Raw genomic sequence first — 15,521 nt, forward strand, 5'->3', positions numbered from 1 at the left:
GAGACTATAAATGATTGGAAGATTGAATATCTCTGAGTTAATACGGGTAAGAAAGACATATGTGAAAAGTTACCCGAGCATGAGGGTATCACATGCCATAATAAAACCAAAACTTTATTGACATAAAATCTCATGCAATAGTAAATCAGAAGTTTACTAAAACAAATAGCACTCGTCATGGTAAACTTGAAGTTTACTAGTACAGATAATTTTATCAATAGATATGACCGTTTTGGCCATCCTGATTTAAATCTGATGTGCTGATTATTCCGGAATATATTGAAGAGCTAGAAGATTCTTCAAGAATTTGTTTGCGTTGCTTGTTCTCATGATAAGTTGATTACACCAGCTAATATTGGGACTGAATCCCCTAAATTCTGAAAAATATAAAAGGTGAATGTGGGCCCCTTCACCTACGATGTGATGTCTTAAATAGATGTATTTATGAGACGGTCACATGTATGTTTATTGTCAACTGACAGTTTGACATTTACGAAGTTGCTTGCTCAAAATATTTGAGTTGGAAGCACAATTTTCAGAATATGTAATCAAAACAACTCATCTTGATAATGCTGGTTTATATCTAAGTTGGTTTGGCAGTGGATGCCTCCATAATATAGCTAAACCATTGCTTATGAGAACAGAGCTTCAAATGTTGATTTGAGATATGATATATTGCATACAACGGCACTTATATGCTTCAGACCAATAAATTATGATAAATTCTCCCTTCATAATTAGTTCAGGGTCAGGAACTACATATTTCCATCCTATATCTTTTGATGTGCGTTAGATGATTAATGGATATACCATGATGCACACAGATGAATTTCTCAAAGAAAATGGGGATATGTGTTAGTTTTTCTAACATGAGGGGGAGAGAATATGCAACTAAGAAATATGTTGTGAATTATCATTAGTATGATCCTCAGATAATTCAAGTCAGATGTTGGAAGCATTTACTGACCCAACTATTTCATATTTCATCTACAAAATGCTCCTAATGTCCCTGAAGGACATACTCTACAACATGCATGGAGCATGGTAGACCAATCAGTTCCAAATGTAATAATCCTTGAAAAAGGAAAGGAGCAAATGATCAAAATTATCATAATAAGGAGGCAATGTGCTCTTGAAGAGCCTATAACATAACACTTCATGAAACCTTATGAGAGGTTTAGGTACCTGAAAATAATGAAGCGATGAGATCTCAGTAAGTTATGTCGAATTGCGAACCGATACAAAATGATATCTTACCGATGATATTTTGATACAATATAGTGCGCAATATTGTATAAGGTTGTGAGGATCTAAATTCTACGTCTCTTAAAGCATGTTGACGTAGAAATAATTACCAAGTAATATGATGCATCTTGATAAACGTAAAGTTTATTGGACCAACAGTCCAGATATTAGAAAATGTCACATTATTTATACTGATGGATGTTGTCACAGCCTATATGGCTTACTTGATGAAATTTATATGAAAATTCCTGAAGGATTTAAATGCCTAAAGCAATTAGTTAAAAGTTTCGGGAAATGTATTCAATCAGATTACAAAGATCATTATATGGTCTAAAACAATCAGGGCGCCTATGGTACAATTGCCTTAGTGAGTACTTGGTAAATGAATGTTATATGAACGATGCCATTTGTCCATGTGTGCTTATTAAGAAAACAAAATAAGAGTTTGTTATACTTGCTATTTTGCTATTTATGTTGATGACATAAATCTCATTGGAACTCCAAAAGAGCTCCAAAAGGCAATTGAATATTTAAAGAAAGAATTTGAAATGAAAGATCGTGAAAGATAAGACTTTGTCTTGTTCTGCAAATAGAGCATTTAGCAAACAAGATCTTTATCCATCAATCTGCCTATACCGAAAAAGTTTTAAAACGATTTTACATGGACAATGTGCATCGTTTAAGTACTACAATAGTTGTTCGCTTACTTGAAGTGAGTAAAGATCCGTTCCGATCTCGAGAAGAAAATGAAGAGCTTCTTGGTCTTGAAGTACCATATCTTAGTGCCATTGGTGCACTTACGTATTTTGTTGTTACACCCCTCGTGTTCATAGTGGTAGAACCTATGATTTTCTAGTCGGGTATGCCCTTGGAATAGAGACCCGAGCCGGAGTTTGGAGGTAGAAAATGTCTTACCCCGTGTACGAGTGTACCAACAGATATTCCTGGCAATTTATAGAGTTAAAAGTTGAACGAATCGAATCGATGCGATCTGAACTGAATCAGAGAATCTGCAGGACACCAGTCATCGTCGACGGGTCGTCGACATGTTCGATGGACCGTCGACGTGCGGCGTCGATGGGATCCCGCAGCTATGCATCTGCAGGCACAAGTCGACGGGCAAGTCGACGGGCCGTCGACCCGCTCGTCCAACTGGACCGCTGTAGCCTTTTTGGCTTCCAAGTATAAATAGGTGGTCCACGACCCTATTTCATATTTTCCTCCTTCCAAAATCAGAAAAACTCTAATATATCCTCTCCCAATATTTTCCATCATATTAATGAAGGTTTGACAAGACCCGGACCCCGTGAACCCGCGATGGTAAAGAAGAAGGTGGATTCTAGGGTTTCTTCGGTTTGGGTCGTGACACTTGCTAATGCTACAAGACCTGACATAGCATCTCTGTTAATTTGCTAGCAAGATATAGCTCTTCTCCTACACGGAGATATTGAGAGGAAATTAAGCATACACTGTGATATCTAAATGGGAACTATTGATATAGGTCTGTTTTATGCTAACAATGGTAGTACAGATCTTGTTGGTTATGCAGATGCAGGTTATTTATCTGATCCACATAAAGCTCGATCTCAAACAGGCTATTTGTTTACATGCGGAGGTATTGCTATATCATGGCGATCTACAAAGCAGTCCATTGTTGCTACTTCTTCGAATCATGTTGAGATAATAGTTATTCATGAAGCAAGTAGAGAATGTGTGTGGTTGAGATCAGTGATACATTTCATCAGAGAAAGATGTGGCTTGAAGTGTGATACAAAAATACCCACAGTATTATATGACTACAATGTTGCATGCATAGCTTAATTAAAGGGAGGCTTCATAAAAGGAGATAGAATGAAGCACCTTTCACCAAAGTTATTTTTCACATATGATCTCCAGAAGAATGGTGATATTGATGTGCAACAAATCCGTTCAAGTGACAATCCTGCATATTTGTTCACCAAATCTTTGCCAACTTTAACTCTTGAGAAGATGATATTCAAGATTGGAATGCGAAGACTCCGACATCTGAATTTTGGTCTTAGTCAAGGGGAGCAAATACGCGCTGTACTCTTTTTCCCTTAACCATGCTTTTGTTCCATTGGGTTTTCCTGGTAAGGTTTTTAATGAGGCAACACTCAATGCGTATTACAAGATGTGTGTACTCTTTTTCCTTCACTACGGATTTTTCTCACTGGGGTTTTCCAAGTAAGATTTTAACGAGGCACACTATCTATGGACATCCAAGGGGGAGTGTTATGAATACATTGAACTAAAGTGTCTGTCCATTTAATTCTTACACATCACATGCATGAATTACTTGAATTCATATATATCTATTTATTATGTAACTTCATTCTTGCCTCTGACGATGTACTTTGTAGCTATAAATAGAGCGTTTTTGGCTCATGGATTAGATACTTGAAATAACAAAGAAAGTCTTCTCCTCCTCTTTACTTCTTTGTCTATATTTCTTGTCTTACATTGCTCTACTTTTATAACAACAGTGAAATATTCATTCAATTGTTTATGCATTAACAACTTGTTTGGATGGTTGTTACGTATTGTATTGTATTGTATTGTATTGTATTGTATTGTATTGTATTGTATTGTATTGTATTGTATTGTATTGTATTGTATTGTATTGTGTTGTTAGTTTAAATACAATATTTGTTTTGATTGTTAATTTAAATTTTAATGTATCGTATGTTAAATTCATCATTACTAACGAAAAGTCACATTTCATGGAACAACCATTTGGTGTTATCACGTCCTTATCTTATTTTTTTTTCTCATTTTTATTATCTAATAATTTTATTTCATCATTTGCCTTATCTTTTTATGGTAGCTCTATCCCGTGCCCTATCCTTGTTATAGGTTTATCCTTCAAATCGCTGATGTGTGAGATTATGTAACGATGGAAATGATGCAATCTATCCAATTATTGTGTTAATAAAAACAATACAATACAATAAAATACAATACAATACATTAGAGGATACACGATTTCCAATGAACAAAAAGTGTACTTTTGGAGTTATTTAGAACTTGGGAAAGAGACACTGTCGTCAAGTGAATTTTAATTTTTAGTTCTCCTATGTTTTTGAAGGAGTCGAATTTGGCCCAATATACTTTCGAATGTTTCCATTAAGTCCTCATATTATACTACTCTTACTAACTTGGGGGTCGTTTTGGTTCAAAGATAAGTTATACATAAATTAATAATACAGGAATTATTTTAGCAAACATTATGTACTATAAGGGCTCGTTTGGTACAAGGGATAAGAATAAATAATTCCAGAATTATATTTGAGATGAATTTATCCCAAGTTTAATTGGGATAAAATGATGGTATAACTAATACGATGGTATAACTAATCCCGGAATTGTAGTATTATTTTATCCTGTATAAGGGTAGAATAACTAAACCCAGGATAACTTATCCTGGGATAACTTGTTTCCAACCAAACGACCCCTTAGTGCTCCACATAAAAAGAATATGGACAATTTTGGAACTACCAAATCATCGACTTAACTAAATCTTCTCAAAAATATAAGACTTTTTAAATCTTTCAAAAAATATATTTGTGGCCAATTTTAACTCCTTCAAAACAATACAAGGGCTTATTTGTACTTCAACCAAAACTCTTTCACTCTTGTCTTCTCCAAGTCCTAAAAAGCTCCACTTGCCGTCTTTGCTCTGAAAACATGGCATATGTCTACACTGGCTATTAATAGAGGTAATGTATATTTGTAAAAATGAAATTTTTATTATAAAGATTACATCTTTACTATTGGGTTGTGCTTAAATGTCCATTTCAAAGTTTTACCAACCTGTAAATCATTTTTTTTTTCAAGAAACCCAATAAAGAAATTGCCAAATTAATATCCCATGTTCCCCCTTCACAAATTTCCAATCTTAATGCACAATCTTGCTCAATTTTCTTCAAATTCAAGAAAAAAAACCCAATCTTGATGACTCACGGAAGTTCCAATCTTGAAAACCATATAGCCTTAGTTTTATACTTTTTAAAAGCAAGGGAGTTTGCTGAAGTTGAGAATATATTGCATGTTGTTGTTGCTAATGATGGTATGAGGAAACCAATGTCAAAAATAGCTTTTTTGTTGAGTGAAAATCATGTAGAATATAAGGTTATAGGGAAGGTGTTTAATATGTTATTTAGTGTTTATGTTGATAATATGATGTTTAAGGAAGGTTTAGAGGTTTTTGAGTATATGAGAAAAGGGGGGTTGGAAATTGATGATAGAGCTTGTATGGTTTACTTGCTTGCTATGAAAAGGCGAAGGCGATATGACTTGTTGTTCGAGTTTTTTGAGATGATGGTTGAGTTTGATGTGAAAATTACAGTTTATTCGATGACGGTGGTGATTGATGTGTTGTGTAAGATGGGGGAGGTTTGTAAGGCAAGAAAGATCATGGATGAAATAATGGTTAGTAAAGGGGTGAAACCAAATGGTTACACTTATAATATATTGTTACAAGCATATGTACAGAAACCGGATTTTGTCGCTGTAAAGGAGATTTTGAGGACGATGGAGAAGGATGGTTTCGATATCAATGTGGCAAGTTATACACTTTTGATTAAAGGATACTCAATGTTTGGCGATCTTGAAGAGGTTGAGAAGTTGTTTAGGTAAATAGAAAAGAAGGGCATAGAGCCAAATGTTCATTTATGCACCTCTATGATTAGTGGTTATAGTAAGTTAGGTAATGTTAACAAGGCATTTTCAACGTTTGTCGAGATGATGCAGAGAGGCCTTGTTCCTGATGGTCACACATATGGAGCTTTGATAAATGGTTTTTGCAAGGCTGGGCAAGAAGTTGAAGTTTTGCTTAATGCAATGGAAAGCCAGGGAATTGACATAGACCGGGTCATATTTAATGCGATGATGGATGGTTGCTGTAAGCAGGGTAATGTGGAGGAAGCATGGAGGGTACAGAGAATTATGGAGGGCAAAGGACATGAGCCTGATGCAAATACTTACAATATAATTGCTACAGGCCTGTGCAAGCTAGATTTGCATGATGAAGCAAAGAGGTTGTTGTTCTCGATGGTGGATCGAGGTGTAGCTCCAGATGCAGTTAGTTATACAACTTTAATCGATATTTATTGCAAGCAGGGAAATTTTGTGGAAGCAAAAAGGGCACTTATTGAGATGCAAACTAAGGAAATTAAGCCTACCACGGCGACGTACACTACCCTGATACATGGTTATTGCAAGGTGGGAAATATTGCTAAAGCAGAAAAGGTACTTATTGAGATGGAAACTAAGGGAGTTAAGCCTAACACGGTAACGTACACTGCCCTGATAGATGGTTATTGCAAGGTGGGAAATATTGCTAAAGCAGAAAAGGTACTTATTGAGATGGAAACTAAGGGAGTTAAGCCTAACACGGTAACGTACACTGCCCTGACAGATGGTTATTGCAAGCAAGGAAATTTTGTGAAAGCCGAAAGGACACTTTTTGAGATGGAAACTAATGGAGCTGAGCCTAACACGAGAACATACACTGCGCTAATAGATGGTTATTGCAAGGTGCGAAATATTGCTAAAGTAGAAAAGGTACTTATTGAGATGGAAACTAAGGGAGTTAAGCCTAACATGGTAACGTACACTGCCCTGATAGATGGTTATTGCAAGGTGCGAAATATTGCTAAACCAGAAAAGTTACTTGTTGAGATGGAAACTAAGGGATTTAAGCCTGACACGGTAACGTACACTGCCCTGATAGTTGGTTATTGTAAGGTGGGAAATATTGCTAAAGCAAACAAGGTACTTATTGAGATGGAAACTAAGGGAGTTAAACCTAACACAATTACTTACAATGCCCTGATAGATGGTTATAGCAAGGTGGGAAATATTGCTTAGGCAAAAAAGGTACTTATTGAAATGGAAACCAAGGGAGTTAAGCCTAATACAATTAGTTACAATCTTTGTGATAGATGGTTATGCAAGCAGGGAAACTTTGTTGAAGCAGAAAGGCTGCTTAGTGAGATGAAAACTAAGGGAGTTAAGCCTAATATGAGAACATGAAATTCCTTGAAGATGGAGTATGAGAAAGGTATGATGAAAGATTTAAGGATTGTCATGATGTCTATACATACACCTCTCATATACTTCGGGGATGCATATCAGGAAAAGTAGATGCTGCTTTAGAGCTTTTCAACGAGATGCCTACAAATGGTTTAGTTCCGGACGTGGTGACTTACACAACAATGATCTTTGCCTATCAAAATAGGGCAGTTCAAATGAAGCCTTCAGATCAAATGAAAATCGGGTATTACATATGATTTCAGCATCTTGTGATTTGATTATTTGCCTAACTTTTTCTGAGGTCTGAGGCATATGTGTATATATGCATACGTTACAAACCTTTAAATATATAAGTATGCAGATTTAATATTGAAGTACCAGAGGACAAGAGATACATCAACAATTAGATGGCAAAACCCCAACCGATACTCGCTGTTTCCAATGTAGAATGCTGCTCAAGTGGAAACTTGTAAGATACTAATATTAAAGAGCATTTGATTTTCATGAACAAGACGATTTTCTTGTTCTTTTTAAAAAAGTACAAAATGTATGAAGTTCTCCGGATTGCAGTCTCCCAACTGTCCAGGTATTGTAAAGAAGGAAGATTCTCCATGAGATTTGTAAGTTTCTAATTACAAGTTTGCAAATTGACACTGTAAACATATGCAGTATGACTTGTAAGGTGTTAATACAGATGAGTATTTTGTGGCAGGACAAGCTTATCTACTGGAATGATGTATCGTTGCTTCATTTTAATGAGGAACAAGTTGGAGGCGCTAATGATCAAGATGGAGGTGCGAATGAACAGGATCATAATCAGCATGTAGGCGCTAATAAGCAAAATGTTGATCCAGATGGAGACGCTAATGAGCAAAATGCTGATCGAGAAGGAGACGCTAATGAGCAAAATGCTGATCAAGATGGAGACGCTAATGAGCAAAATGCTGATCAAGATGGAGACGCTAATGATCAGATTATAAATTATACACCCGGTGTTATTACTTTCCCTGCACTTGTGGATAGCGCTTCATAGTTGAAATTTATTTAGTGCCAAAAGTTGTTCTTTACAAACTTGTAAGTCGTTAACTTCATGTAAATCAGATTTAGCTATTTGGAGGCATAACAGATTATTTAGTACTTCTTCATGATAACTTGAACAAAAAGAATTATATGGTGCAGGACATCGTGCAGAAATTCGGTGTGCCTAGCTTGTCTGCTATAAACTCAAGGTTGATATCGATTTGAGACCCAATAAAGGGCGAAACCGCTGTTCAGATTTAAGCTGCTTGGTTTCCTTCCTTCATTTCAGACAATGATCTTGGAAGACAGGAGATATATTGCCCTATGACATCTGTAAGTATTCGGACGATTTTAGACTATAACAACTTTTTATTATTTGAATCAAAATGAAATATCAACCATGAGATTAAGCAACTATGGTCCTTAAAGCTAAATGTTATTTCATTACAAAGTCATGCTGGGAATATCACTTCCCAAGTGTGTAAATTCAAACTTTTGATGCATTTGGTTCAAAATGTTTAGCTACATGTTTGTTCTTTAAGCAGTATTGCTTCCTATATTGTGTAACTCTATAGATCTTTGGTGGGGATGTATGCAAATTTTTAGGCTCTGGCACTCTTTTTTGGCTAAGTGGCCTACATTCTAATCATTATTCCAGAGACAGAGCTAACTTTAGTATGCAATATAGAACTTGGATTATCCTTCTCAAAAAAAAAAAAATATAGAACTTGGATCGCATTTTTACAGTGTGTTGTGATTTAACGGTTAGTGACCCTCACTAGGAAGAAAAAAAGAAAAAAAAAGTGAGATGGACTTCTTATATTAATTGATGGGAAAGACTTTCCAGATTTTACAGCATGTTCTAAATACCTGGGTGAAAGAGTAAATATAATTAGGAACCAGCAGTACTGCAGTCGCTTCATCGAAAGCTTTGGGTCTTGGTATGCTGTTTGACAATCTCTAATAAATGAATATTCTGATATAGTTCTTTGCCACTTTAACCCGTATGTTAACATTTAGATCACGTTTCTTTGCCTGTCACTCTCTTTGGCATAACTATTTCGATTGGATACAATTTGACAGAACTGGTTAATAGACTTGCTGTATTTCCTTATAAGCTCGTTTCAAAGCTTCATCATATTAACTTTTGATGAAGTAAACAAACTTTATTTAAAGAAGAGGCACCATTGAAGCACCAGATAGCTATACTGTTTTTATCTTTTTCATATTGTTTGATTGATGTACTGTGAGCAAATCCAAATCTTCACCCACGTGTATCTCCTCTCAAAAATTCTACTACAGATTAACTGAGTGATCATGAATGTTTATGACTTTGATAGGTGTAAGCAAGTTTATCTATCCTTTTTTCTTTTTCCCGAAGTCACAGCTGACGTATTAAATTCTGAATATATTACATCCTCTCATGCAGTCTACAGTACCTTCGAGTTCATTGTCTCGCACTAATAATAAGACCATTTTAGCTGCATGTGCTCAATCATTGGCGGAGTTCTGTGAAGTTCTCCTTCTAAATTTTTAAAGAAAATTGCACAATTTTGATGAATAATAATGTAATATTGACTTCCTAATTATTTATGTTTTGATTGTAATTTTGTAGAATAAAAATAATTTTCTGCGCTCAACTACTGTCTACTGTATGGTGGCTTCTGAAATTTAAACAACTAGAAAGATCAGCGTGATGAAATGTTGTGATTACTTGGTATGAAAACCTCGTTTGAATGTTTAGGGTGTGTTTGTTATGGAGAAATTTTTTCCAATTTTCCCATGCTTGGTTGGTCTAAATTTTTGGAAAACATCTTATCTAGGAAAAAAAGTTCCTCAAAAATGAGGAAGATGACTTTCCCTATGGAAGTAGGGAAAACAAGTTCCATAAGTGGCATTCCACACTGATTGTCTCCCTCTACCCTTCAATAAAACCCATCCCCATAGCCCTCATCCCCACCACCCTCACCTTCACCCCCGTAGTGTTTTCCTAGATTATTTACCAATGCTTTTGGGATAATTTTTTTTTTGTTTACCTACAAATACAAGAAAATACCTAAGAAAAACACATATTTTCCAGGGAAACATTTTCTGTGGAAAACATTTTCCTTCATACCAAACACACCTCTAGACCGTGCTAGTTAATTCACTATTCATGTCTCCCTTTCCTGCCATAGCGGATTGTGATCACGTCAAGATTTCTTATGTGAGAATTCAGGTCAACTGACAATTGCTCCCTGTTGTAAAAGCGTGAAGCCAAGTTGATGTTTATTCTTGCTTGATTCGTCTGAGTAATAAAACCACATGCAAGCTAACTATCTTCTCCTGCAGTATTTTTTCTGGCTCTAGCATCTGAAGGCTACTGACAAAGCTATGTCCACAAATTTTAAACTTCAAGAACAAGCAGCATGTGTTGTTTCTGTTGTTTTCTCCAAATAATAGCCTTTTGATGAGTTTCAGCTTGGTAGACTGATAATATATTGTGCGTCAATGGAACTGCTTAATAGAGGAGAAAACAAGCTTATCCTTGAATATATTACAGGTTATTATTCCTCTTCATTCTCAAACAGGTTGTACGCACGCCAATGATCTGCTTGAATGGTTAAAATTGAAGAGTTCATGTTGGATATTTTTTGTTGAAAAAAAGAGTGTAGGTTGCAATAATTTTCTGTTCTATCCTATTGTTAGCTGAATTCAAAGGCAGAAGTATATGAAGATCGTGCTAGGTTTTCCACCACACCAGTAAGATTTCCTAGCTCTGAAGGGATGTTTCGTCTGAGATTGTTCCCGAAAAGTCAAGAATTTGGAGATTATAAATTTGCAAAAGCTTTAGGTTGCTCATCTAGTGGCATACCCAATCCTTTCTTCTTCAGTTGAGATAATTTTACTCCCCCATTTTTGTCATGAGTTACCAGTTATAATGATAATTCAGCAAAGTGGTTGGCATAAGCGTTGCTTCAAAAGACATATACTAGAACACAATTTTACTGATTTGGATGCGCGATTAAAATCATTAATGGAATAGTAGATTTTTTGGTTTCAAATGACAATGTCATTTTATTGTCTTTGACACTCAAATGTAAATGTACTCTACGAATGGAAATATTTATTAGTAAATTTATGCCGGAATGCTTCTTTTTCCATATGTGTAAGAGAGCTGAGACGAGTCTTTTTCAGGCTGCTTCTCAGTCTGTACTATGTGTCTTCTAGGGATTGACCAAATTAAAATGCTACTACTGCTTCAGCTTCGAGTCTTCTTTCTTATGAGGGTCTATGCTGTCGTTTAAACATCTTGGGGGTGCAGAATCCAGTAAGAAATATGACTAAGGCTGATACAACGAAACCAAATGGGAATCCTATCCACATTGCTTCCCACGCAAACCATGACTCATTGCTCTCATTCACGGCTTCCACTGGTTGTGGTGGCTTGTCGTCGGGACAGTGCAGTTGAATTTGGAAGCCACAAAGACCACTATTATTAGCATAATAAGTTGGATCATCCATTGTATCCATTTGACCACCAACTGGGATTTTACCTTTTAGATGGTTATTGCTGACATCCAAAGTAGTGAGTTGTTGAAGCTTTATAAAGGACTTGGGAATTGGACCAGATAAAGTGTTGTGAGACAAATCTATGCTCTCAAGACTCTCCAAATTCCCAAGAGTTGCTGGAATTTCCCCTTTAAGGCCATTGTAAGATATGTTAAGCATCTTGAGGTCTCTAAGTTTGCCTAAAGAAGATGGGATTTCACCAGAAAGATGGTTTTTTGACAAGTCCAGCCAAGAGTAGATGTTGATGCTGGCACTCGATGACACACCTTGGACTGACCTCTTCCAGTTCACTATCAGGTCAGTGTACTCAATTGAGAAGGTGAAAAGGAATGAAATTGATGAGAAGGTTTTTGGTGTTTCAATCATTCCAACTAGATTTCCGACCTCTGCAGGGATGTTTCCAGTGAAGCTGTTGTGTGACAAGTCAAGGATTTGAAGATTACTTAAGTTTGAAATGCCACGAGGAACTGAACCTTGTAGGGAATTATTCCTCAAATTCAAGCTTCTAAGGGTGGACATTTCTGAGATAAAGTTTGGGAGTTCTCCTGTGATTCTGTTGTCATGAAGATCAAGATGTTCAAGCATGTAAAAATTGGTCAGGTTCCTAGCTAAACTGCCCGTAAAATTGTTTCCCCCTAAGGCTAAAATCCTACTTTGTTGTGAAAAGGTTAGAGGAACTTCCCCGGAGAAGTCATTCGAGGATATATCAACATACGCAAGAAAAAAAGTTGGATCAAAAACTGGAATTGTGCCAGAAAGTCTGTTCTTTGACAAGTCCAACAGTAGCAAGCGATAAATATTGGTGATGGAGCTCGGAATTTTCCCAGAGAAACTGTTCTCAGCCAATATGAGAATCATAATCTCGGTAGCATTACCCATGTTTTCTGGCAGTTCCCCTGAAAACCTGTTTCTTGAAAGGTGGAGAAGTGATAGACTCATGGATTGGAAGAGACTAGGAGGGAGAGAACCTGTTAGATTGTTATCTGACAGAATAACAGTTCCAAGCTCCATATCTGCAAGCCACCGAGGGAAAATTCCTTCAAGCTGGTTGTTACTCAAATCCAAGTAATCAAGACTTCTTTGTGAAGAGATCCATCTTGGGATCGGTCCTACAAGGCCACAAGACTGAAGGGACAGTCCAGATAACATGCATTGAGGCACTATCTTGGCATTGTTGTTCCATTTCAATGCATTTCTTCCAAGAAACAGATTTTTCAGAGCCTTTATATTGAATAACGACAATGGAATTTCACCAGTAAGCATATTGTTATCCAACTTAAGAGTCTCCAACTTGGTCATGTTCTGTATTGAACTTGGAATAACACCCGTTAGCTTGTTCTTGCTCAAGGCCAAAGTTGACAGATTTGACAAGCTCCCAATCATTGTCGGAATCTTCTGTGAGAATGAATTTTCCCTTAAATCCAACACTTGCAATCCCTTCGAGTTCAATACTGAGAGTGGGATTCCACCAGAAAAACGGTTGTTTCTGAGGGACAATTCTTGAATCTTGGTGAGGTTTCCAATCTCCGTGGGAATGTTCCCACCAATAAAGTTGTCATCCAGCTTCAATGTCCTCAGCTTTTGAAGATATCCCATTTCAGGATTCAAAACACCAGTGAGCAAATTCCCACTCAAGTCTAGATATTGGAGGTGCCTCAAGTGAAAAACTTGTGGAGGAATAGAGCCAGTAAAGTTGTTCTGCGTTAAGTCAAGATGAACTAAGTTTCCAAGATTGGCGATCCCTTCACCCGGTATTTGTCCTTGTATGTGATTTGAGGATAAGATAAGCATCATCAAAGATTTTATACCAAAAAGGGGCGCCAAAACAGAAGAATTGACCACCACAGGCTCAAGAGATTGAAGGGAATCCAGATAGAGAGCAATCACAACTCTAGAATTTGGTCTAGAATCACAAATGACTCTATCCCAACTACAACAATCAGAGGTGGAGTTCCAGTCCTCAAGTTCATTGATGAAGAAACCATCCGAAGAAGATGAATTAACAACAATATTCTCCTGGAATGCAGATTTGAACTTGAGAAGGGCTTGTTTTTGATCATTTGGACAGCAAAAAGCAGCTCTAAAGAAAATGAGAAATCCCAGTGAAAGAAGTAATAGGCATGTTTTAGTCATGGTGGATTGGTTGGTTCGGGTACTATCCTATATCCAACTGTCTATTTTTTTATTTTTTATTTTTATTTTTTAAACAACTAAAGAATTAATGGACACATTCTGGTTTTAAAGAAAGATGCTTCTTCCCATACTGGTTGAGTCAATGGATTGTGTATGACAATGACAAATGAGCTAGTTGATTAGACTGGCATCTAGACATTGTGTAGTGGTTAGGTGAAGTCAATGAATTGAGTATTGCAGTGACAAATAGTTAGTGTTTGCAGTTGACTATAGAGTGATAGCTAGTCATGTTAACTATAGTGTGATAGCTAGTTGATTAGAGTGGCATCTAGACATTGTGTAGTGGTTAGGTGAAGTCAATGAATTGAGTATTGCAGTGACTAATAGTTAGTGTTTGCAGTTGACTATAGAGTGATAGCGAGTGATATCTAGTTGATTAGTGTCACGACCCAACCAAAAGGTCATGACGGGCATCCGGAGCTAACCTACCGAGTACCTCTAAGCATACATCTCATAATCAATTCTGGGTGGACCCTAAAGGTAGCTCATAGTTGTCATAACCTGTAAGGACACATACCACAACATAATGATGCATCTCTATATAATCATCAACAATTATGCTTGTCATCACAAGCTGACAAGGCTACCATTATATTATACAATAATATTGACCTGGCGGAGCTATAAAATGTATAACTGTACACACACGAGCCTCTACATAGAATACAATTGATCATAAGGACCAATACCAAATAGACTGCAGCTCCGAAGTAAGGGGAGTGCTCCTGAGAATCCGCTGATAAAACCCTACGGGTCTGATCCTTCTCCCTGCCTACCTGCGGGTCCATAAGAAGGGACGTCAATACGAATAATGTACTGAGTATGTATGGCATGAAAATAACATAAGAAGAAATGTGAAACATAACATGAGACCAAGATAACTTGTCATCTGGGAACGTACCCTATGTAATGTTTGAATCTTAGAAATCATATGTAAGTAAGCACATACATATATGTATATAATATAAGTGTTAGTGTTGCGGAACGTGCAACCCGATCCATAAATGTTAGTGCTGTGGAACATACAGCCCGATCCATAAGTATAGTGCTGCGGAACGTGCAACCCAATCCACATATGTTAGTACCGAGGAACGTACGGCCCGATCCATAAAAATAATATGTTAGCGCCGAGGAACGTACGGCCCGATCCATAAATATAATATGTTAGTGCCGAGGAACGTACGATCCGATCCATAAATATAATATGTTAGTGCCGAGGAACGTACGGCCCGATCCATAAATATAATATATACATATACATAATGTAAATAGTATGCATGAAAGTTCATATGAAAGCTACAACTTTATCGGAGTGACGTAAGGTCGGTAACCTCCGATTTTCCAACTTACTTGTCTTGCAATTTACTTAAGATCATTCGTAGTTTCGTAATCTACATATAAAACAATTCACACTATTTTTAGGCCCATCCTCATACGCTCATCTTAAGCTTTCAATT

The 15,521-nt window shown here is 36.7% G+C and overlaps 2 protein-coding genes and 1 pseudogene across 2 annotated transcripts; 2 read left to right on the forward strand and 1 right to left on the reverse strand.

Moving 5' to 3' along the window:
• The first annotated feature begins 4,886 nt into the window (after positions 1-4,886).
• LOC132049503 (pentatricopeptide repeat-containing protein At2g32630-like) lies at positions 4,887-7,539 on the forward strand (annotated as a pseudogene).
• A 165-nt stretch (positions 7,540-7,704) lies between these two features.
• Positions 7,705-11,268, forward strand: LOC132049505 (uncharacterized). The gene is made up of 3 exons (XM_059440337.1): positions 7,705-7,919; positions 8,012-8,652; positions 10,651-11,268. The coding sequence occupies exons 1-2, from the start codon at positions 7,803-7,805 to the stop codon at positions 8,330-8,332; spliced, it is 438 nt and encodes a 145-aa protein (XP_059296320.1). The 5' UTR covers positions 7,705-7,802; the 3' UTR covers positions 8,333-8,652; positions 10,651-11,268.
• Positions 11,269-11,405: 137 nt separating this feature from the next.
• On the reverse strand, positions 11,406-14,004 carry LOC132048640 (receptor-like protein 46). Its single transcript, XM_059439345.1, has one exon. The coding sequence runs from the start codon at positions 14,002-14,004 to the stop codon at positions 11,581-11,583; it is 2,424 nt and encodes an 807-aa protein (XP_059295328.1). The 3' UTR covers positions 11,406-11,580.
• Positions 14,005-15,521: the final 1,517 nt, after the last annotated feature.

Source organism: Lycium ferocissimum, chromosome 3, assembly GCF_029784015.1.
Source record: "Lycium ferocissimum isolate CSIRO_LF1 chromosome 3, AGI_CSIRO_Lferr_CH_V1, whole genome shotgun sequence".
In the NCBI taxonomy this organism is placed as follows: domain Eukaryota; kingdom Viridiplantae; phylum Streptophyta; class Magnoliopsida; order Solanales; family Solanaceae; genus Lycium; species Lycium ferocissimum.